The sequence below is a fragment of the Sparus aurata genome, chromosome 4, assembly GCF_900880675.1.
Source record: "Sparus aurata chromosome 4, fSpaAur1.1, whole genome shotgun sequence".
Lineage (NCBI taxonomy): Eukaryota > Metazoa > Chordata > Actinopteri > Spariformes > Sparidae > Sparus > Sparus aurata.
Genome location: NC_044190.1, coordinates 31,131,708 through 31,156,050, shown reverse-complemented (window position 1 = coordinate 31,156,050; position 24,343 = coordinate 31,131,708). Strand labels below are relative to the sequence as shown.

At 42.5% G+C, this 24,343-nt stretch overlaps 1 protein-coding gene across 6 annotated transcripts; it reads right to left on the bottom strand.

Moving 5' to 3' along the window:
• Positions 1-902: 902 nt before the first annotated feature.
• On the bottom strand, positions 903-22,726 carry lpin1a (lipin 1a). Of its 6 annotated transcripts, none has more exons than XM_030414414.1 (24): positions 22,519-22,726; positions 18,971-19,171; positions 18,397-18,492; positions 13,724-13,820; positions 13,411-13,633; positions 11,396-11,470; positions 11,102-11,194; positions 10,836-10,950; positions 10,474-10,711; positions 9,911-10,063; positions 9,698-9,791; positions 9,211-9,410; positions 8,970-9,063; positions 8,608-8,677; positions 7,643-7,729; positions 7,102-7,194; positions 6,954-7,018; positions 6,719-6,857; positions 6,335-6,483; positions 6,090-6,176; positions 5,754-5,906; positions 5,403-5,517; positions 5,196-5,299; positions 903-5,090 (listed from the first exon to the last, which is right to left on the bottom strand). In XM_030414414.1, exons 2-24 carry the CDS (start codon positions 19,160-19,162, stop codon positions 4,913-4,915), a joined length of 2,910 nt encoding a protein of 969 aa, XP_030270274.1. In that variant the 5' UTR covers positions 19,163-19,171; positions 22,519-22,726; the 3' UTR covers positions 903-4,912. The 6 variants fall into 6 exon arrangements, with proteins under 6 accessions (XP_030270274.1, XP_030270278.1, XP_030270276.1 ...); XM_030414418.1 differs by having other exon boundaries at positions 10,561-10,711; XM_030414416.1 differs by having other exon boundaries at positions 10,836-10,947.
• Between the last annotated feature and the right edge of the window lie 1,617 nt (positions 22,727-24,343).

Sequence of the window (24,343 nt, the reverse complement as noted above, 5' to 3'; positions counted from 1 at the left end):
AGTGCCGTATTGGATTTCTTTGTATTTTGTACTTCATTTTCCGCGTCTGTCAAAAGGATGTGACTTTATGCATGTTCTTGAGTGCCTCTTTTCAATGTGGCAACAGTAGCCTAGCTAAAGTTAATTTAGAAATGGAGTCTGCTAAGATAAAAACAATAGAAGAAGCAGTAAAATCCAGTTAAAAGAGATGTGTCTTATTTGTCCCATTTGTTAATTCAATTCAGCATAAGTTTGGAGTCACAGGCTCACATGACATGGAAGCTATTGAAAAGAAATGCAGAATTTTCAAAATAATTATTCATATAAAACAGAAAAAGCAGTAAAAGTCAAGTTGTCTACCATGCAGCACTAACAATTACCATGACCTGGATAAGTGAGAACCTTCATCAAGAAAATCTGGAGGGAAATCTCAAGGATTAACAACATTAGCTTCTGTTAGACAACAGTTAACATTAGCATTTCACCCCTTTAGTGCTAACATTGCTGTTTGGCATTGCTCCACCACGCAACGGGAAATGCGTAAGTTAATTCCAAAAAAAATCAACAGATGCTAATTCGGGATTTTTTTCAGTTGCTGATCATTTGGGAAGCTGTGAAATTTGAAGATGTGATAAAAAAATATTTCAGATTCCCGACATTTATACGACTTGCAGCCTGGAACAAAGCAGCATGACATTATCCTGGCATGTGAGCTTCCCACCCTGAGGGAAATGGCTGCCGTGATAAGATGGTCATTGTTAGAAATGTACATGTTTTGATGAACAACATGACAAGTTTGAGGGATAGGGACTGAAGTCAATGTTAATCAGTTCGGCTCAAACTTAATGTATGACGTGACAGGAAGAAATTTTGACAACAACAAAGAAAAACAAGCCAGAAATAACAAGAGGCGTAACACAAAGTAGCAACCATTTCAAGTTTATTGAAAAATGTGTCCATTGAACAGATTCATTCAAACTGCATTGTTAATAATAGTTCGCACTGCACACTGCTCCGGGAGGAGGCTCCCGGCCCCAAAACATAATCTCTACACAGGACAACAAACTGGATCAACATCCATGTCAACACAGAGACGGACTGGATAAATGGCTGAAGACTTTTAATAGATCTTTCACAGAAAGAATCAGGTGATAATCATCCAAAAGATGACTTACTCTAAAAACCTGGGAAGAGCGTGACGTTCATTAAAAATAAAAAAAAAATCATCTTCACTTCCTTTTGACTTCCATAGTGTATAACAGAGATCTGAAGATTAGGAAATCTTTTGTGCTGTTAACACAAAATAATGTCATGATGAGCGGATAAATAAAGCAGAAGGACACTGACTTCACACAGATCAGAGTGTGTCATCAGTGAATAATATACAACTTTACACTGGCACTGTGATGACAGTGGGAACATAATTCTGTTATTATGAGACACAGAAACCAAATGAATCAATGTCTTTTCTTTTTTTTGTGTTATTCCCTAAAAAGATGATGTGGCACGAGACAGTGATCAGTACATCCATGTAAATATGCATCTTAACATTACAACAACATGCTTCCTTTGTGTCTTTACCTCTCACACAAATTACACTGGACTCCCCCCTAAAGGCATTTCAACATCAACAGTTTGAGATCCGATTAAAAGGTTCATTCCTGATTAGTTTTCTTTTTTTTTTTTTTTTTTTTTGGCAAAGTCAATCACAGTACAGCATCAGACATTATCTATCCTATGCACAAAGAGTATACAACAGTTTAACAAACTCAATCAGTGAGCTTGTTCACAGTATTCTGCCATTTAATTTGACTTGTTTTCATAAAGAACACATTCATATTAGATTACAAATATCCTTGCTAGATTCTGACTAAAATCTGGTAAATTAATTTAAGAATTACTTTTTTTTAAATTCTAATTTTTTTAAATCGGTTAGTAGAAATATCTTTTTTCTGTTTTTCTTGAAGCGGTCAGGCATTCGAAGACGCTTTCAACTAACTTCTGTATGTTTCAACATGTACACACACTGAGCAGACTGTAGTTTGCACATCATGCTCGCGATCTTACTGCCAGTGTGTAAACCAGAAGCACCAAATGAAACAAAATGATGCAGGTTTAATAGAAAAGAAGCATCTATTGGTTTTTCGTCTAAAATACCTTCATATTGATCTATCCCTCCAGTGGTCACTGCCACATCTTAGTGCAACAGCTGGCTTACAAAAGACATTTACCGTAAAGCATAAAAATGGCTGTCAGTGCAATTCTTTGAGCACCAGTAACAGTCTTTAAACAATATATCAGCCCTCGAGAAGGATAAGCAGTGAAAATTAATGAACAGCTGAGCTTTTGTTATTAAAAAGGTGCAATATGTAGGATATTTTATTCGTTTTGTTCCTGTTTTTTCTGTTTTTCCTTTAGCCTCTCATTCCCTGTGTGTGTGTGTTTGTGTTCGTTGGAGTGGCTTCCTGTTGCTGATGGTCATTATCTCACCAATTGCCTCTACATGACCCTGTTCTCTCCACAACTTCAGTGCCAGAGGTTCGGTCAAGTTCAGCGAATAAACCTGCACTTACCTCTCAGTCTCAGTAGTTTTCTCATTTTCGTTCTAGTGACCACCAGCTACGTTGTCCTCAAGTCATTTGCTAGTTTGGACTTCAGTGCTTTGTGTTTTATTGGTTCTCTCCTTGTGTGCTGATCCTCCAGCGTCTCTCCGGTCAGCCTGCAGTCTCCCCTGCACCTAGAATCTCACCTTGCTGCCATCAAGCCACTCCATCCTGCTTCTGAGTTTGCTGGTCGTAAATTAACTCTTTTTCAACTGTACATCTGTCTCTATTCTCTGTTTCGTCGTTATGATGTCCCTGGCCCATCCCTGTCTTAAGCTCTCGGTCCGGTTTGCTAGCTGCACGGCTAACTGAGCTTACTAAAAGCTGCTTCATTTAGCAGTAGCAAGCAGTTACTCAGTACGAATTTGCCAGGGAGCCAATTCTTACAGATTGCACCTTTTTTTTTTTTTTTTTTAAGTTTACTTCATTGTCACAAAAATGAATGCCATTTGTTATTTACAGTGGTTTCCCCCATTTTTAAGTTGTGCGTGTGGTAAAAACAAACAGATGCAGTACAATAGATGTGATTTAGATCAACAGATGAAAACATAAACATTTGATCAGGAAAAAAAAATGCACAAATGACAACAAATAGATGTGTTTGTGAGGAGAAACAGCTTCTGAATATGCTGCATTAAATCCTCAACTACGGGACAGATTAGTTCTGTACATGAAAAACATACTGATCGGCGCAGTGACATTATAAAACTGAAAATATATGACCGCAGTCCTGTGAGGGGTCATACGGTCATTGCATTGATGAGCATTAGTCATTAGAATAACACATACTCTGAGTGATTCACACACTACATTCTAGCATATCACTGGTGTTAACTTATTCGTACGTATAAAAACAGAAGTTATTTGCATTGTCCTGCATTTATCTTGAGTATTGTCACTGAACACTAGTTCGAAAATGTGCCGGAGCCACATCTTTCACAGTAGCACGGTTGGATTAGACCACACACATTAAACTGGAACCTGCAAAAGGATACTGGCACAGAGGATGACTGGGTACACTATCTGTGCTATTTTTGCATGTTTCTTTACTTTAATGTGATGAAATGTAATGTGATGAGGTGTTTCTGCTGCACTGTGAGGTCAGAAAAGAAAAAACCACAGCCACATACCTCGACCTGGTGATAAATAAGCCAAGAGTCTGTCTGTACTAAGTGTTTGGTGAACATATTGCATGTGATGAGTAAAATAAGATGGTATTTCTAAAGAAGATTAGAAATAAGTGTTGCACCATCAGGCTGATTTGAGATTTTGAAAGCTGATTTTCAATAATGGAGACTGTACTTTAGGGAATACGGAAGGGTTTAAGAAGGGATGAGCGAGTACTCCACTATCTGTATCTGTATCTGTTCAGTCAAGTAAATTATCTGTATCCATATCTGTATTCTATTTACAGGAAAAACCTCAGAGTTGAGCTTCAGATCAACGATCACAAGAGGAAGAGAATTTAAGTTCAGTGATCAGTTACCCGTGAGGATTTTCCTTCATCACGAGAGCAGATATAGACACATTTTACTCAAACTTATATATCAAATAACTTCATCTGCTCATTTCGAACGAGTAATTGCATAAAATCTCTGCAGGGCAAGTTGGGCATAAACACTTGTTTAGCATAGTATCCTGAAAAACAATCGGTATCAGGTGATGGAAGTAGGGACAAATCGATATTGCACTCATATTGGTGTTTACCCCTCTTTGTGTGGCAGCTTTTCTACAAGCTGATGTAAATGAATAATGGTGTGAGATGCAGGAGAGATTAGTAACAGAATCTTTTAGGGTGCTAAGATATAATATATAGTAACTGTTATATCGTACTCGTGTTCTGCATTGTTGTGCGTTGTCTACGGAATGACTTCACAAGTTTTACCTTTGTTTTTACCTGTGCGTCAGTGTAGATGCAGATGTGTGATATGTGAGCTTGGGACTTCTTTTTCTCCAAAAAAAAGGGATTTTTCCTTTTTTTCCTCTCTTTTCCTCTGACTCAGCAGTCCCTGTCGTAATGGACCTCTACGTCTGAATGATGGCGAGGTGATTTGTCCGTGTGGGATCCTGAAGACACATTCACCTACTTTGAGTGACAGAAGTGTCTCAAGTAACGTCTTGCTTATCAGTCAGGTTAAGTCTGAGGAAATGCTTGATGGCTGTTTCCTAAGTTTTTGATTCGGAAATAATCAGCACCTTCACCCTTAAATCTGGGCCGCCGGCTTCACGATGAACCCCAAAACCACCGGGCACAGTGTCATGCCTTACTGGGATGTGGAGAAAAACTGGAATGCAGCATCCTAAGTGCTGGATTTGATGTGGGGTTTTCCTCAGCTTGTCTCAAGTGGCTGTGGGTCCTCCTCCTCTTCCTCCTGGCTGGTGCCCTCAGGAAGACGTTCGTCCCAGTAGTTGCACTGGCCGAAGGTGTCGGCGCAGGAGAAGTCTGCCCCCTGACCTCGAGCTGGGAGCGGGAAGACGTGGTCCACCATCTCGCACAGACGGCCATAGCTGAGATGGAGACACACAGCAGACAGTCAAACATCTGTGCACACGTGTCTTGAGTCAGATTACATGGATTTGAAAAGATCAAGCCAAACAGAAAATATGTCTTACGAGGAGATGTTGGTTTTGGCGTGCTCCTGAACCAGCTCCCCTTTGGGATTGACAGTGAAAATCCTGTTCAGAGGAACACCCACCTCCTTATAGGAATATACATCCTGAAATCACACAAAACACAAACCATCAGCATCACTGACAGTTCTTCAGAGCGTAGTCGTCTTTGTTAGAGACAGATGACATGCTCGTGTGCATCAGTCTCACCGTAGCTCTGTTGCCGAAAGCAGCGTAGAAAGGTTCAGTGTTTGGGTAGAAAAGGTTCTTTATGTCCGTGAGACACTCGATCTTAAACTTCTCCGGTTTCTTCTCAATCACTTCCCTACGAAACGCGACGCAGCACAGCATGACATCAAACACGTTACGAATTCACTTCCTGCAGTATCCCTGATGCACATCTGATCGCGTGCAACTGGGATATTACATGGGATTAATCAGCCGAGAGATGCAAAAGTATGAATTAAATAAAAGCATGAACATCCCAGTATTTACAGAATTACAACAGCAGCAGTGCAGCACAGTAGCTTGTATGCATGTATGCCCTGTTGTGTGTCTGACCTGTGCAATGCAGAGAAAAGGCTGCTGGGGCTGAGCAGCACCGGCCCCATTGGCAGCATGGTTCCCCTCTCATTGACCCAGTGCAGGTAGCCCCGAGTCATATCAGCCATGCCGATGGCCCTCGCCGAGCAGTACATGAATTTATATCCATTCCTGAGAGACAGACAGACAGACAGAGTGCTTGTATCTAACTGTACACTGTGGTTCAGGTAAGAAATCAGTACAATGATTTGGTGTTGGACTTATTTCAGTTAAAGGAACATAAACGATCAGCCAAACAATATTTGTGTTATAAAAGCTAATTAAGCCAGATTTCCTTGGGGAGGTAGCACTCACTGGCTGACTTTGTGATAAAGCCGTGCGATGCCCTGGTGGGTCCAGTCTTTACCCAGAGTGGGGAGGATGTGACCCAGTGTGTCTGACCTAAAGAGAGGAAACATCACACAAAGCGGACGCACTTGATTACACTAAAGAGAGACAAACTACAAACACCAAGTCTGTGCAAAGCCTGACATCTACTGGTGAAAAGCTGAAACTGAACTTGGTTTGTCAATGGGACAGCGAGCTTGCTTCCCCCTTACCTGGTGATGGTTCCATCTATATCAGAGATGACTATCTTATCATCCCAGCTCCAGAGATAGATTGTGCCATTGCAGCGACAGGTGCCCTGATACTGGGTGGTCACACTGAACACCACATCGTTAGGACCCTCCTTCAGCTGCAGGCTGGCCTGTAAACACACACACACAGTGCATGAAGACATGAATACACAGATTATAGCTAAAGATGGTAAAATATATGGTGCCAGCTATCTGTCATTCCAGCAGAGATAAAGCGCTGCTTTGCCTGAATTATAGCTTTGTCATTGTGAATCATGTCGGAGGTGTGTAGTGAGTCACTTCAGATCTTGTTTTCACTTCCTTAATTCCATAAACGTCAATAAAGCCGACAGGAGGAATACATACCAGTTGCTCTGAGGTGAGCCGAAGAGTCTTCTTATAGTAGACGCTGCCAGAACTCACGAGGAGCTCTGACTGACACGACCCTGACGCCTGATTGGACGATCTGTGGTCCTCGTCACTAGAGGACGACTCATCTTTCATCCTGAAAAAAAACCCAAAGACAACCAATTTGGTGTAAGATGAAGTATGAAAACTGATGTTTGAGAGAGAAATGTGACGGTTTAGATTCTGAAGTCACCTGCTCGCTGAGGGCATCGTGATCGAACTCTCGTCCTGGCCTCCTCCTGCCTCTGTCACTGATTCCTGAAGTGCAAAAAGTTTAAAGAGTTGATGACGAGTTATGCCTAAAACAATCTCTGCATTAATGTGTGTATCAGCGTACTCACTGATTTGGAGTCGCTGTTCCTGCTCCTCCATGAGAACCACCAGCGTCCTCCTTTCTTTGGCATCTTCTCCTTCATGATGTTCTCAACTGAGGCCTGCAGACAACCGTGCACATACAACTCAAAACTGACCGAAAAATGTAACTCAAAACTGACACAAAAACACACGTGAACTCATAAATAGATGACCAGAAATTAACAAACCGAAATCCGAAATAAAAACATGACGGGCGGCACATTTCAAACCACACTGAACTCCAACTGAATCGCCAAAAGAAAGGCAGTTACAGGTGAAGATTCAATGGCACACAGACAAAGAACAAAGGATGCATAGTCTGAAAAGGAAGAGACTCGAGAAGATCATGACTGGATAGCGGTGGGAAATGCGTGGTAAGAATGCAACAAGACAGACCACAGGAAAGGAAAAGGACATGCAAGACAGAGAGAGGCAGACAGACAGGCTGACGGTGGTGAAATGGTGGTAAGCAGACAGACAAAGACGTTCCCCAATCAACACACGAGCAAAGCGAGAAAAGCATCGTACAGGCTGTGCAGGACCGGAGCCGAACAGACCGGGGAGGCAGTACGAGAAGAGGCCGAAGGCAGAAAACACGTAACTCAAACACCAACACTTAGTACACACAAACGTCAGATGGATGGTGGGAGAAAGAAAATGTGTAAATAAAAAAAGGAAAAAATAACAAGGGGGGGATAAAGACATGACATTATTAAAGTGTTAGGAGAACAGGTTTAACAGCCATATTTCACTGTGGCGTAAGACTTGCAGCTTTGATGCGAGCGTGTGTTCGAAACCAGCCAATTTCCACTGCTAGCACATCAAACTATCTTGATATCATATGTGTGAATAACTGATACAAATGTGAACACACGTTATTTGGAGCATTATCATGAAATAACGAGAGGATGCTGGCAAGTTGGCAACACTGAACCAAAGTGAAACATCAGATTGAGGAGAAGTAATTGCAAAATGCTGGAGGTGCACAGGAGAAAGTGATGCAGGGGGGTGCAGAACACTAAAAAAGACACCAAACACCACCTAACAAATATAACGGTGACATAATCAAATTATACAAACAAATGATATAAAACAAGGACATTAACCTGAAGTACAGGTATGTTGAGATTGATTCACTTGTGACTATTTTAATTGCTACACTACTTTAGATATTATTAATATTGTCCATTTGAATCTCCTGCATGTATCTGACTGCTGCAGTTTAACATGTTAAATACAAAACATGGTCAGTTTATAAAATATTACATATTTTCAAGACTAATCTACCAAACAGTATATAAAGTGCAGCAACATAAACACGCTACTTGCACACAAATGCATCAATAATTATAATCCAGTAATGAAAAGTCAGTATTTCTTTTTCTTTACATTAATACAGGCTACTTTTACTTAAATATGTCTTAAAACATACAATAAATCAAGTGAATAAATAATACTATATACTTTACTATGAATCACTGTGGTGGTCTTACCTGCGGCAGCGGTTTCTGATAGACCTGCATGGCCAGCATGACGGGAGCCGCTGTGCTCCAGTTGTAGTACCTACAACAGAAGAGGGAGAGCGCTATAGGCATTTTTACACCTCGGACAGCCGGCACATGCCTCGTGTTAGATGAGAACACAGATGCCATTCTCATGTCTGTTCTCTGAATTTAAGCAGTGACTTCCTGGAGTCCATGCTGGTGACCTGGCAGCCTCGCAAACCACCACAAGACTCCAGGAAGTCGCTTCAGTCGGCCAAGAAAAAAAGTCACATTCAGACACATCTTTTAGAGGTTCTGGTGGCAGCTTTTGTTACTTTCGAACTATGAAAACCGAAAATATCAATACATACTTGTTTCCGATCTTGACCACCAGGTTCGGGTCGTCGATGATAGAAGGGTTTTCAGAGAACTGCTGGTAGGTGATTGCCCTCTCCTGGAACTCCTCTGTTGGGTGGGCAAAAACACACACAGAGTGATTTTAAAAAGGATTCTTTCTATAGGTAAAATTGCTGATTACAAAACGAGTGAACAGCACCGTAACCTTATTTTCTTCCCTTTGTCATCGCCTTCCTGCTCAGATTTCTGTCCTACCTCGTGTGATCTCCCTGTTGTCGGTGAGTCCTCCGCACAGAGAGATGGCAACGTGGGGCAGGTCGCCTATTTGGTCGGACAGACTGTCCACGCCGCTGTCCATCCCGCTGCTGCCCACTGACTGCGGGGACTGATTGGCGCTCCTCACCCCCATCATCATCATCTCCGAGTCTCCCCTCATGGAGCTGCTGCCTCCGTCACTGAAGAGAGAGAACCACATGTACACAGTTACAGTCAAATAATTAAAGTACCTACGGAGTGGTAGATTAATTGGGAAATAATGTTTACATCAGCCTGCGACAGCCACTACAAATATTTAACTGTAATAATCAGTGACTACAATAAGGATGTGACGCTCAGCTGTAGCCGTGAATTCTAAAAGTAGTCATAAAGTCATTTGTTAGACACGAACAAAAGCCATCTCATCTCGACCATGGGCTATCAAAGGCACAAACATGTTCGGTGCATGTATATTTTGTTACTGAACCTTTTGGGGAAGTAGAGAGCGGCTACTTCAGGCTCCAGCTCCGTGATGTCATCCAGGTATATCCCATCAGCACCCAGGTGTTGGCTTCTCTTCTCTAATAAAAGATCAGAGGCATCATCAGCGGCCGACATAAAAAAAAAATGACACTGATGCATTTAGACATTTTGAGTTCCAGGTAATACTTTGTAGTTTTTGTTGACGGAGCACTGATACCTTTCTTCTTGGACGGTGAGTCCGTTCTTCTGATGGGACTTCCTCTATTCCCGCCTTCGTCGAGATGATCAGGGAGAATCCTGGGAGACGTCGAGCAGGCTGTTAAAGCCTCCATCTCTGCACACAGTGGCCCGACACTTTCCACTTCTCTCCCTGAGGGAAAAGAACAAAAATAAACTCTGTCGCTGTCCTTTTTATTTAGGAGTCATCCATGGACTGAGTTACATCTGAATCATTCATCAGTCACATTTGCAAAACATTCAGTTTCCCCCAAAGTCACCACCAGGGGTCACTGAAGGGAAAGTGTAAGTCTGACAGAGCCCTGTTGAAGATGTTTACAACCTGCAAACAACTTCAGCTGTGGCTCAGAGGGCACTGATCTATGAATGACCTCACACACAAGAGAAGTTACTTATAATGGACAGAGTTAAACATTAATTAACCAATAATTATTGGTTATTTCAGGTTGGTTGTCACCCTAGACACCCTATTGTCAGAATCAGAATCAGAATACTTTATTAATTCCCTGGGTGGAAATTGTTTATTATCCTCCATCTAACTACCTTGCTCTCCTCCAGCCCCGTCCCCGGTGTTAGTAGTTAGTCCAACCCTGGCTCCGTTTTTACATTCTTCAGTGTCCTTGTCTCTACCGTGAGCAGCGGTCTCCTCCGGCTGGGGAGCGTAGGTAGTGATGGAGGGAGCTCCAGTGCCACTGATGGCTCTGAAGTGAGTGCTGGCAGACACGGGGATTGAGACAGCCGGGGCAGAGTCCTGCTTCTGGTGCGCTGTCAGGAAGGCCGGCTACATGAGAAACAGACAGAGATCAAACTTTTGACACATACTCATATACTCAAGTATGTTTCTACCCTTAGTTTCCTTATTTCCCCTTTCGTAAATACTCTTGTTTGGTTACTGCAATGTCTACCTGGGCAGCCTGTGGCAGCTCCCCCCAGGTCCACAGCATCTCGGGGTTGTCTTTGTTCTGATTGGTTAGCTCTGAGTCGCTTTTCGGTGTTGATGACCGCGAATCGTCGGGGCTGCTGGGAAAGTGACAAATGTAGTATATTTCACATACAGCATAAATATTAGAATTAAAAAATATTAGAAATCCGGATAAAAATCTTTCAATATTTTCATAAATTGCATGATTTCATTTAAAGCATTCAGAGAGTCTTAAATCGAAGGTGATACCTAATAGCGGAAGGGAAGTGAGAGGTCTGCTGAGGACAAGAGATGGACAGACCACAGTGTGTAGGGATGGAGAGAGTCTCCTCAATCACATTACTACAGGAAGACAAAAAAAAAACACAGAAAAGACAGACAAACACAGAAAAAAGGAGACAAGAAAAGAGAGACGGCGAATCCCGATGATTATATACTCGTTGTGAGCACAGACGATGTATTGAAAATGCTTAGTACAATATGAATTTTACAAAACAGCTAATCAAGACGATAAGTGTGTGCGTGATGTGTAACAAATCATACCTCTGTGAACGGGTCCAATCAGTGCCGGGCCGTGTGTGCGTGTTGGCTGTAGACCCCTGATCACCGTAACCAGGTCTGATCACAAACACACATATGCAGGGAGATGTCAGTCACATACACACACCGTGCTTTATACGTGAAATACGCACTGTCTCCGCAAGTCCAAATAAAGTAAAACAAGTGATTTGTTTTGAATTTCCCCCCCGCCCTGCCCTTTGGAAAAACTGTCTAAGGAAAGCCTGGAATCCCTGCAGTCAGAGTCAGGACACGCTGCATTATTTCAAAAGAGACAGCGAGCACTGTGGGAACAGGACAGATCCCTGGAGAGCGTCACACAAGCAGAGCTGGTTTTCAAAGGGCCCTCACACTCAAACGTAAACTCAAACATGCACATACATGCAGAACCCCCATTAATAATGATCTCGCTGAATTGTCACTAAGCATTTAATTTGAACCACTGAAATGGTTTTACAATATGAACTCCTTACTATGAGTAATGGCTTATTACATGAACATGGTTTTGTGCCAAAAGTAAGGACGCATTTGGACGTTTCACATCTGGTCATGGCTCCTGCGCAAATTTGGATTTAGCAGCATTTGGTGATTTGCATCTGATGACATTTTTTGGGTTGCTGTGTCGCTATCAATCAAATCAGAGCAAACAACACCCACACAGTGCGGATGAAGCAGGTTGGCTGAGTTTCCGGTTCTTGAACTTGAATATAAATCAAAGCTGTAATATGTATTTATACTTTTACTCTCAGACTATCGCCTCCTGAGGTACAAAGTGCTGTTACAAGACAAGACTGTCCCGGGCTAGCTGGTTAGCATGCTAACACCAGTAGACAACTCTGCAACACAGTCGACAGACATCTTTGACTTAATGTCAACACTGTTATTTTGTCACATTCTGTTGATAATCTAAGTTACTTACTGAATGTTTTGACAAAAATTCTTACATATTGCAACTATAGGCATAAAGATGTTACGATTGAAGCTTTTAAGCCCTGAATATATAATGTGAGAGAGAAAATGCCTAAGGTTTACTGCCGTGACACAGAGGTTGTGTTGACATTTGATTGCTTCAGACTCATTCCCCCGAGCTAACTTAAGTCCAAGCCTTACCTCTTAACTCTGAAGTGCAAATCCTAGAGTCTACAGCCTTTGCGAGCTGCTCTGTGTGGCTACACTTTGGCAGGGCGTAGCTTGGTGCTGAACACTAATGTCAGCATGCTGCCAGTGCTCACATCTACAATGCAAAAATGCTAATGTTTAACAGGTCATGGTCGTGGACCTATTCCTACACGATCACCATCTCCCACTTCAGTATGTTAGCGTCTTTGTAATTAGCACAAAACACAAAGCACACCGGAGGCTCATGTAAGTGTCATTAGCTTCACAAGTATCTGACCTGATGATTACAACTGGAAATGTTGTGGCAATCCCACTAATAGCTGTTGAGATATTCCAGTCCAGCTTAAGTGTCTGACATGCCACAGAGCCACTAGTGTAGCCCAGAAATGGACGCATTCCAATATGAGCATTAGCAGAACATCCACAGTTCACAGAGCTTTTATTGTGTCGTCGCTCTGATTCAGCTGGTATGACCACTTACAAACTCGCTCATGCATGAAAGAGATAAACACATTCACGCTGTCTCACACAATTAGTTAGTGGCAGTGGTCCTTCTGTTCACAAACAACATTGTGACTGCTGACGAACGTTGTTTACCACGGCACAGGAACACGCTTGCTGGCATTTCATAACCTTGCTCTCTCCCCTCCCACCCCCTCTCTCTTTCCCTCACGCACACGTCAACAAGATGACATGGCGAAAAGGGCTTTTCAAACCCATTTAACGCTCTGCTACAACAGAGACAAACACCCATAAGCTGTCGTCTCAGAGAAAGCTTCTTCTTTCCACCAATGTCTGTCATCACTGAAAGCCTAAAATATTCAGTCTGCAGCCAACACATTCAAACTGTGGCGTAAACACACACATGCACACACACACACCTGCTGCAGTCCCCCTCCCTCTCCTCATCAGAGCTCAAGTCGATAGTAAACATGTCCTCGTCCTCCGAGAACTCTTCTCCGCTCTCCTCTCTCCTCCCTCCTCCTCCCCCGCCTGCCTCTGGCCGGGCCTTTCTTCTCCTCTTCCTCCTCTTCTTGGTCATCCCGCCGTCACTTTGCTGCGGCCCCATGCTCTGGACAGGAAGCGAGCTGCAGGGCATGGTGTCTATGTGATGAGAGCAGAATTAAACAACAGTTAGAAAAGCACGCTGGCATCTTTACAAATTGCAAAATGTCTGTTTTGAACAGGGCCTACCATGATGACGAGAACTGCCCCTGCCGAGCTGGGACTCCATCAACTGCTCCCCCACTGACATGATGGGTGATGTTGCAAGGTAGGACGGAACCACTTCCTGTTAACGGAGGAATGTGACATGAGCATTTGAGGTCGTTGAAAGTCATGATTAACCATCATACTTGGAGCTGAAATTAAAATAATGGATGGACTGAACCGCGGGGGAAACCGAGTGCAAAGATAAATTGAGGTACAAGTCTGCAGCCCTGCTGCGTGAGGCACTGCTTTGGACTTAATGCTAATGCTAGCATGGCGATATGCTTACAGTGACAACACTAAGAAATGTTTAAGCATAATAATGTTTACCATTTTGCTATCTCAGTTAAGTATGTTATTATGCTAACATGCTGAAAACAAAAAACAAATAAGGCTGATCAGATTGTCATTAGTGTTGCAAAAATGTTTGTTCACAGTCCAAATATCTATCCAACCAGCTAATGATATGTTTAATTCGGATAAGTGAACATTTAAATCAGGAGATCACCAAAATCACTGGGCTCCTTCTCAGGGGACCATGAATGTCTAGCTGCCCAATTTCACACCAGTCCATCACATAGCTGTTGAGATATTTCATATAAAACTGCAACTGACTGAAAGACAGATATTTGCATCCCTGGTGTCACACCGCTAGCACATCTAAACAAGACAAGACTGAACAAGAGGCTACAACCAAGCTAGCTGGACTGCTTTGAGCTAAATGCTAATGACAACATGCCGACAAGGTCAATGCTAACGATCTGATTCTAAGCTGGTATAATGTTTACCATGTTCTCCAACTTAGTTTAGCATCTTTGCATGCTAACATTTGCTAGTTAGCACTAAACGCAAAGTACAGCAAGGGTGCTGGGAACGCAGTTCATTTTGGTTTGAAGCGTTTGGTCAGTTTAGGTATTGGACAAATTGAAAATGTAGTTGTTTAAACACTTTTACTTTAAAAACACATCATGCTTTTGTCGCTAAGGGCAAAGAAAGTCAGGGAATAACTCTGAGGATGATGAAGGTCTAAAAAATGCACCACTAAAACAGAGAATTGCAGAGCACGAACTCAGTGTTACTGATTGATGAGACAGAAACGCATTTTCTCCTCTGCGCAAATCTCCGTAATCTGGTGGGAATTTAGGCTTTGAGCTCAGATTAGCAAAATCACAGAGATTTGCTCATCGCAGTGTCGCCACAGTGAACGCGTCCAGAAAGCCAAATAGAGAGCGGCACGGACGGAGAGATGATCCACACAGCGCAGACTGACACATGCCTCTCAGTGCACGTGTCGTAACAAAGTCCAACACAGTTTACAGCCCTCACCTCGCTGTACACATCCACCCAAAAAACACAGTTTATTCATTTAAAATGTTTATGCTGTTTCTCTTAAAACTGGTTGTGTCATCTGACTTTTTTTTTCTGACATTCACACTAAAATGACAGTTGGTTATACAGCAATCTGATGAGATAAAGATGAAAACAGTTAGACTTAATTGTTGTTTTCACTTGTAAGGAAGTTAATAGTACTTGACATCACAGGATGAATTACACCGTGTGTTTTTTTTCTTCTTTTTTTTATTTGAACCACAGGTATTCAGACACTTCTAGCCTGAAGACTGATTTCTGCTGAAACACTCTTCAGGTATTTAATGTTCGGGATCTTTGTGGCAACACAAGTCCTGACAAATCCTTAAATGTAAACAGCGAGCGAGAGAATAAATGGGGGGGTTGGGCGGGAGCAGAGGCACAGAAGACTGGGCTCGATGCCAAATAGTTCTTTCAAAATGTTGCTGGTCTTGTCCCATTCACGTCAGCGAGACGGTAACTTAAACCGCTCTCTGCATGTCTCGTTTTGTCCTGCTCCTCTTTCACCGTCCGTATGTCTCTCGAACCATCTCGTCGGTCCCCACGTCAGTTTGGACGGCGCTCAGATCGGTGACAGCCAGCTTCTCAGAGCAGTCTCTGTGCAACCGACTGCATCATGAAGGTGAATTTGGCAGGGCTATAAATAGATCTCTGGCGGTTTTCCACTCTGCGGAGGGAGAGTTATGTCAAGCAGAGGATTTGACACGAGGCCCCGAACAGCGCGGCAGACGATGGCCGAGGAGAATTTGGAATTAATTCTCTTTGGCGATTGTTGGTTTGAATCTCAAGGCACTGATGGATTTTCCCATCCATTAAGGACATTACAGCAAAGGCAGCTGCTGATTCACTGACAGTTGGATAAAGGCTCCCAATCTTTGATACAGACAGTAAATAATGAAAGCCGAATTAGGCCAATGTAATCTTTAGATTAGGAATTATATCTTCTCAGATTTATTGCCGTTAATCCCTGACTGGGAAACACGGCCAACTCTCACTGCGCTAACCCCCCCGACCCTCTCCAACTTCCCATGAATCCTCTCCTATCGCCTTACGGAATCAGTTGTCAAAACAAAAGGAAACGTTCCAGGGTCAGATTCTTTTCTGCTAAATCTGCATTAGTGCTGCACATTCTCCCTCATTATATAATCTAGTATGGATTGATGCATAAAAGCTATTTAGCGAGGACTTGTGTATTGTTTTGAACAGCAATTCTGGTTTGACAACTTCACCAGCAGAGGCGCACCATCAGGAGAGACAAACCAGGCAAATGTTTGGCCCACCTCCCAAAAAAAACATTTGATGACAACACATAATAGCACATTTTTCAATGAAATCCACAAAAACCCTTTAACCTCTCAGTAGGAAACCTCCCTAGAATGGGCCCGATCGTGTCATTCCGCTTGAACTTGCATTGCATCGTTGAAGTTATTTGGGGGATTTTAAACACATTTTCCATTGGTGTAGGATTATCTGTTGCATAATGGACGCTGGTTGGAGGGGCCCCAAGTAAATTTGTGTCCAGGGCCCTAACTGACTCTTACAGTAACCAAAGGCTATGATGTGGATTGGATGCTTGTCAGGTACTTTTTCCTCATCTTACAACCAACCTTCACATTGTCAGTGACTTTGTCTGGTTTCGTCACAGGGCACCAGAGTGAAGCCCTGGGTTAGTGACACCATATTCCACAGCACATACAGCAACTCACATCGAATATGAGTGTCTCATGCTGCTGTCAGAGCATACATTTTTAGTTTGTACTGAGGACTGAACCCTGACCTCCGGTGATGATACCTTCAGTGTAGGTTACATGAATAAAACAGGAGATGACAAAACAACCACCAATTGACAATGCAAAGGAAGCCCGGATATCTTTCAAAAAGAGAAATTAAGATGTATTTTCCACAATCACGAGTCAAAATGGTGATGTCTACTGCTTGTGTGTTTGTGTGTGTGTGTGTGTGTGTGTGTGTGTGTGTGTGTGTGTGTGTGTGTGTGTGACCCAGCTGACCGACCGGTTTATGCTTTCTGTCAGTCCCGATGGTTCATTTCCAGGAAACTAAAGTCATGCTGGCGGACAGCAGGATGCCACAAAGGGACACAAGCTCCTGTTCCGTCTTGTTGCTCTTCTTATATTTCAGCCGATGCGCTGCTTTTGTACAAACACAATCTCGGGCCAGCAGGTTGTTCGCTATTCAAAACTTAATGATGACATCGCCCGTCTGTCTTGTGACGGTGAGGTCATCCGTCTTTCTGCCAAGATCTTTTTCTCCGTGTGATCACATTATTTTATCTCTCCCATCTGTACACCCCGGTCCTAACATTATGTACTCAGTTATTTATCGCTTGTGTTGCTACACTGCAATTCTTTAAGTAGAATCCAGTTGGTGCTCTGAATAGATCTCTTTATGTAGCATAAACTGATGCCACACATCACAGCATTATTAGCCTAAATTAAATTATAGTGCCACCCCCTAGATGAGCCTTTAAAATTCATTAAACTCACCAGGAAATGCACAAGAGACAATACAAAACTCAACAATTTTTCAGTTTTTTACTCCAACAATTGCGCAGTGGCTCTGGGAAAAAAAGAGAAAAAATGTGGTTGTGCACAGAAGCAGTACATTTTTACTTTTTCATCTCACAGCGCACTGCATCGCCCAATTAAATCCATGCGGAATTCACTGTAGCGTGCACCTTCTGGCATTTTGATGAAGTAAAACAATAAATGCTGCCACAACTTACTTAGGCTGTTTTGTAAGGTGCCATTTAAGTTGTTTCATGGTCAAATTGTATTACAAATGTTATTCGTGATCTAATTCTTCAATTTCTGTTTGGCTCTGATTTTGTGCCACACTGAAGTCATCTGTTATCTCTGCCTATCTGGGCCAGGATGCTCTCGACTTGGCACTTATTGAATACTTACAAAAATGTCCCGGAGCTCATTCTGTTTTATTTATATTGGTCACGCCTCGCACCGCTACTGTTTGATGGCAACAGGGCGTCGACTGTCGAGGGAGTCTCATAGTGAGGAGGGGCACAAGAAGCATGTCTGAGCAGGGAAGCTGCACAACGCCACGCATTTACAGATTCATCAACAAAGTGGAGAAATCAGTTTTGAACCATCACAGTGCGAAGCGGGCAAGAGGTGAATGACCACCAGTCCAAGTCAAGCGCTGCCGCCTGTGTTGAAGTTCAGGCTGAGCGACCTTCGTGTGAGTAAGATATGTTCCGTCCTATATTTGTATGTGTTTACGGACTCCGAGTAACGACTCTGTCAATCATTACTCACCAGTGTGTTCTCGGTCTCTCTGACGAAGAAGGCCTCTCCATTCTCTCCCAGCTTCATGTGCAAACTCACCGGCTCTCCGTTAATCTCTATGTCCACCTGCGCGACAGAATCAAGAGTCCGTCATCGTGTTTTAAACCTCATGAGCACGAATAAAACAGCCTCTGACATATCCATCTAGTTAAACAGACAGCGATAACTGTAATATTTTTCCAGCTCTGTTGTTATTTCTTGTATTTCTGTATTGATCTATTGCCTTTAACATACCCACAGACATAAAGAAATGTACAGTGATACATCACTGCAATGCACTTTTTTTTTTTAATATGCAGTAAGACGTATTTAAACACCTTTGGACTGCTACTTTTACTGAACACATCTTCCACCAACGATTATTAAGACGTATGTCAACATCTCTCAAGAAGTTTTATTGGCTTCTGCTTTTGTGCTCTTGTCAGATTACAAGTGTGCGCAACAGCCTCTAAGCTCTCCAATTACCCATTCACTAGTCTACACTTTGCATGCAACGGCAAAGAGAGCGATAGCGTGTAAGGGGCAGGGCACCCTATAATCTCACCACTTTCTCACGGGACCGCAGCACACCCATCTTGCCGAAGCGGACGTGGAAGGGGGAGCACTGCATGGAGCCATCGGGCTGCCGCACCACGATGACATCTATACACCCGGACAGGGTTGCAGGGTTGAGTCCCCTGTACAGCTCCTTGACCTGCACAAACACCTGGCCCGCCAACTGACCCACATAGTTCATGGTCTGTAACTGGAGACAGACGGGGAGGGGAAAAAGGGAAGGAGAGTTTTTAATCATTTTTAACAAAGATGTGTCCTCTCATTCTTCTCTTGGTCCATTAAATACAATGTATTAACATTTAAAGCTTTGTACACATGCAGACTCTCACACACACCGGCACACGACGGATGACCCTTAATGTCTGTCAGGGATCAAACCCTTGATTGATGCGATGTTTAGTGTGGCCATCCTTGTCATCCTGCCACATTAAAATGCATTATTGATCCACTGAGTCCGATTACTGCCCACACAGGCCAGCCACGCCTGCGATCTCAGATATTTGGCAGGTTCCCGAAACTGTACACATCGGCAGTTTTCACATTCTCTGCCCTCGTGTTGTTGCGGGTATGTTTGTGGTCGGTGTTGGTGTGTGGGTGAAAACACTCTGCTGTTGTTTTTTGTCCGTGGAAGACAAAAACTCCTGATAGAAAAAAAGGCTCAAAAGTGCCTAATACTCTCTGTAATGCAAATAGAGTCCATCAGGGAAGGCAGTAATCATGGGTTGCTGTGCCAGTCTCTCTGATCCACAGCCTCTAATGCTCCCTGTCTAGAATGCCAAACATGCCCCTGGAGAGAGACACAAACAGGGAAATGCATTCACCGAGCTGAGAGACGAGTGGGTGTTGATTCGGGGGGCAGAGAGGGAAAAAGAGATGGAAAATACATTTCAGCAACCAGAAGAAGTCAAAAATATCATTTAGACTTTTAAATAAAAGAACTGATATTTAATGCTTTCATACAAATACTTAAAAACAGAGAAGGACTATGAGGGGCTCCATGTCTAAAGCCACCTTTCATCAGACTCAATTATGTACCTGATCTCAGCTAACGTGTGTCATTATCTATTCAGCAAAATATGTGCCATTCGAGTTTCGTTGGGATGACAGCATGTCTGATTTGACACATACAAATTTGCACAATGACTCGGGTTGAAACCCGTTGAAAGGGACAGGGAAACAAAACACAGCAGGCGGATTAGACGAGAGAGGAGACAATGGGAAGGAAGACAGGATGAAAGGAAGTTTAATCGTGCCATTTTTATTTTTTAATTCCTGCTTGTAGTGTTTGTTTGTTTCTCTGGTAGGCACGGGGCCAAAGTAAAAATGTTATGCCAAGATTATTCTATCCAAACGTAAATGCAATTCATGATGACTATCCCGATAATCATCAAAATATTCTACAAACTTTAAAATAAAACTTAAAATGCACTGAAACATACTGGAGGCCCCATCCCTGCTCTGTGCTTGTGTCAGAGTGTTTGGTTTTGTGTTTGACCCCTTAAAAGCCTAACCAGGGACAACAACTGCAAACTGGCTGAGGTCAGAACGCTGGTTGCATTTTATTTGAACGTAACAACACGATAGTTATTAGCCCTTTCGAATAAATGTTTAAATAAAATTAATTTAAAAGAGGGGGGTGAGAAAAAGAGTGAAATTCTTAAGGAAACAAAAAGAAAGAAACAAGGAAAAATGGATGGGATTATATAATTTTAGCTTCAGTCTACAGCATATTTATCATTGTTTAAAAATGGAATCAGTACAAACACACACATACACACACACACACAAAATCACACACACACACACACACACACACACACACACACACACCTGAGAAACGTGACATCGCTCGCTTCAACAATTTGTCCTTAAAATCTCCACCTGCCACCTGCTTGTGCTGATTCAGATACTGGCATCCTCTAAATCTCAGTCTCCACACACACATGCACACGCAGAGGACAGATGGCTCATATATTTTTGGCAGACCATGTGAGAACATCCTAATGACGAGGATGATTTGTTAACACCCATCAATTACTGAGAGTAACAGATTGGGGCTCTTCTGCTCTGATGACCGAGCATTATCCTGTTCTGCATCATCAGACCCACTTGGGGCGTCTTCGCGGGCTGGTCCTGACCTGAACTGACCTGCCCGCTATGGATTCACACTACACTACACCGCTGCCATCATACCGGTGAACACACTGCGTCATGACTGAGCCTCGTCGTAAGCTACATTCAATCAAATGTGGGGTGCTTTCAGACAAAAATGTCACATGTGCTGTGGATATTCAAGTAACAACGATGCTGTTTATTGAAATGAACTGTTGATTTTTTTCTAAAAATGTTTTTTCTCCTTGATTATCTGGAGCAGAAGGACAAAAAACTGAGCAAATAAAAGCAAAACTGTGGAAACATGTTGTCCTGTTTGTCGTTTGGGAAGGCGAAGTGACCCTTTAATCTCTCTTATCGCTGGAGAAACTGGGAGTGACTGACTGTTTGACAATGATTGCATGATTATCTGACCCCTCTTGTCTTACTTGCCACTTTCTTTGACTCGAAAAACACACACACGCACATGCAGCCAGTTCAGGGGCTTGCCACAGACTTGATTTCACTGTCAACATGGAGCACGTGTGAACAGTTGGAGCCATTCCTACGCACACACACACACGGACATAACTAAAGCCTGGCCCACTGTTCCAGGAAGCCTCCGTTTAACAGCCAATCCCAATGTTTCCCCTATTATATAATAGCCAATCACGAGACTGCTCAGGGGGTCATTGACTGTCATTGAATGCAACCGCTGCACAGACACAGCACAACATGACAGAGGGACATAAATAACATCTAAATAACTGCAGCAGAGGCTTCTTCATGAAAAGTTGTGCAGTTTAAACCACAGTATAACTCTCAATACAGCCAAGACAGTGAGGTCAGCAAAGATCCACAGAGAGGCAGACAGAGGTGACAGGGATTTATACCCAGATGATGATGATGATGATGATGATGTGCAGACGATCCAATTAAATCAATCAAGTGTGACATTATAGGATTACTCCCTGTTACAACCAGGACAGACTGTAATTCAATGTGATATACATATTTTTCATTTTCTAATATAACATTTTACTATGACCTCATGATCCTCTGTGAACAAGAAGGAAAATGTGTTTTTGTTTGTTTGTTTGCGTGAAAACATCTGTCCAGAAGCTGAATAACACACACACACACACACACACACACACAGAGCAAAAAACCATCAGCACGAGCCCGCTGATGATCGTAGTACTACAGTAGTATCGTGTGTGGCCTGTGGGGTCGACATGTAAACATCTGCACACGGGGTGAGGCTCTGCGGTCTGCACCGCAGCTCTGCTCCATTCAAACACGGTGCAACACACACAACACACGTGAGGGCTGCGGACGTCCAAGCCTATGATATATATATGCACACATCTATATTTACTGCTTCGAATGCTTATTCGGATATTGAATATTTCCCCGGTTGCTGCACAGTCCACAGATCGCACTTACATTATTTATTGACGTCGCTCTTTCTCTATTTCCGCGATATTTCCATCCATCCAGATGTTCTTCCGCCGGTCCTTTACACTCCGTTACATGTCGCTCCTCGCGTCAAACATTCGCCTCGAAGCTTCCCTGACATCTGATCCTGATCTCTCCTGCTCGAGGCTTCTTCTCTATTTAAACCACACTCAACATATTCCTCCCACCGCCACCGGACTGCGGGAATGCAGCGACACGATTGGCTGCGCCGGCGCTGACGTCACAAAATGTTGATCCAAAAAAAAAGAAAAATCCCTCTAAAAGTCAGTGTATTTATAATTAGCCTACAATAATGTAGGCTAATCATAAATACACATACTTTGGGGGTCAGAAATGTAAAAAAAATAACAATAAAAAAATAAATCTGATGATGATTAATGCATGTTTTAATCATCTATATACGGATATTTTATTATTGTTTAGAATGAGATAAGGCTGAACATCTTCCTGGGAATTTAGCACATTTATAAGTGATCTTTATCACCTTTTTTTCTGATTATGCTCTGTAAAAAAGTTTCCAACATCCCCGATCAGCCGATGTCGTCCATTGTTCAGGCTTCAGCTTTTTATTATCACTGACTGATATTTTTAAATCACTTTTAAGCCTTTCTGAAGGACCACTTCTGGGTTGCCATGTTATACTCAAGCAGAGTGTCACTTTATTTAATGCTTAAGATTTATTTAATCAGGAAGAGCCCTCCAATCGACTGTTTGACCTCTAACCTTCTGGGAAAGGGCATCTGGACCGCAATTCATATATTAACAATTTATAAACTTTTACAAATGTAGATTCGGGACTTTTACTTTATTGGAATGTACAGAAATTATCTGTGAATGGCTTTTTAAATGAGTTGGATATTAACGACACAAAATCTTAAATGATTTTAGCAACACCTAGTTTTTATCAACTGAGTCTGATTTATTGAGAATTTTGAAATTATTCACGATCAGTTAACAAAGCCATTAGTGACAACTTGTAAAGCCTTTCTAAAGGACGCCTTATTTGAAAGTGGACAACTCTCATTTATGTTACAATCCTCTGGAGCTGTAGCTGATTTATTTCAGCTGTGGTTCAAGTATTTCTTTTAAGTATGGACGTCTAATCTGCTGAATTATTATCATCATTACCAAAAGTATAATTCATGGGGGGGGACACAAAATATCTTAATTTCAGTCTTCCTGTTTATGTGTTTTTGGCCATCAATCCACAGTGCTATCAGGAAAAATCTCAGATATCAAACAGGACCGCATTAAATCAATTAAATGCACTGTATTGTCTATAATATGTCAACACTAAGTGCCACGTGTTGTCTTGGATAAAAGCAGAGAGGGTGACTGAAGCCACAAGAGGTTTTAATTATGAGCTGAATGGTAAACAACATGTGACAACCCATTAACTCAAACTACATACTATGATGCACCTAGTTCATAAGCCAAATATAATCATCGTACATTTCCTCCTGTGTAAAACTGGCAGAGCTGCGACTGTAAACAGGATCCGGCTCTCATTCTACAGGAACACACATCTAGTATGTGGAGCGGAGGAGACGAGAATAGCAGTGACATTCAAACAGCTCGAAGGCATCTGTATTTGTGCTACGGACTGTCTCCGTTTTCAAAATGTAATCTATTCACATGACCTGACACAACCAGGCCAGACTTAGGCACTGCTGGCATGGTCTTTTATTTTTAGGTTTTGATTCCCAAACGGTGGATTTAGTTTACAGCTTACACGGTTTAAATGTGGCACATGCTAATTGGAGTTATTTGAACTGTTCTGATGAAGGAATCC

What these genes read in the sequence shown, in the direction of transcription:
- lpin1a (XM_030414414.1), bottom strand. Translation starts at nt 19,162, where the DNA reads ATGAACTATGTGGGTCAGTTGGCGGGCCAGGTGTTTGTGCAGGTCAAG. An exon ending in GCTCCGGTCCTGCACAGCCT is followed by an intron (nt 7,195 to 7,642) that starts GTACGATGCTTT and finishes GGTTGTCTGCAG; the next exon opens with GCCTCAGTTGAGAACATCAT. An exon ending in ACGATGCCCTCAGCGAGCAG is followed by an intron (nt 6,858 to 6,953) that starts GTGACTTCAGAA and finishes GTTTTTTTTCAG; the next exon opens with GATGAAAGATGAGTCGTCCT.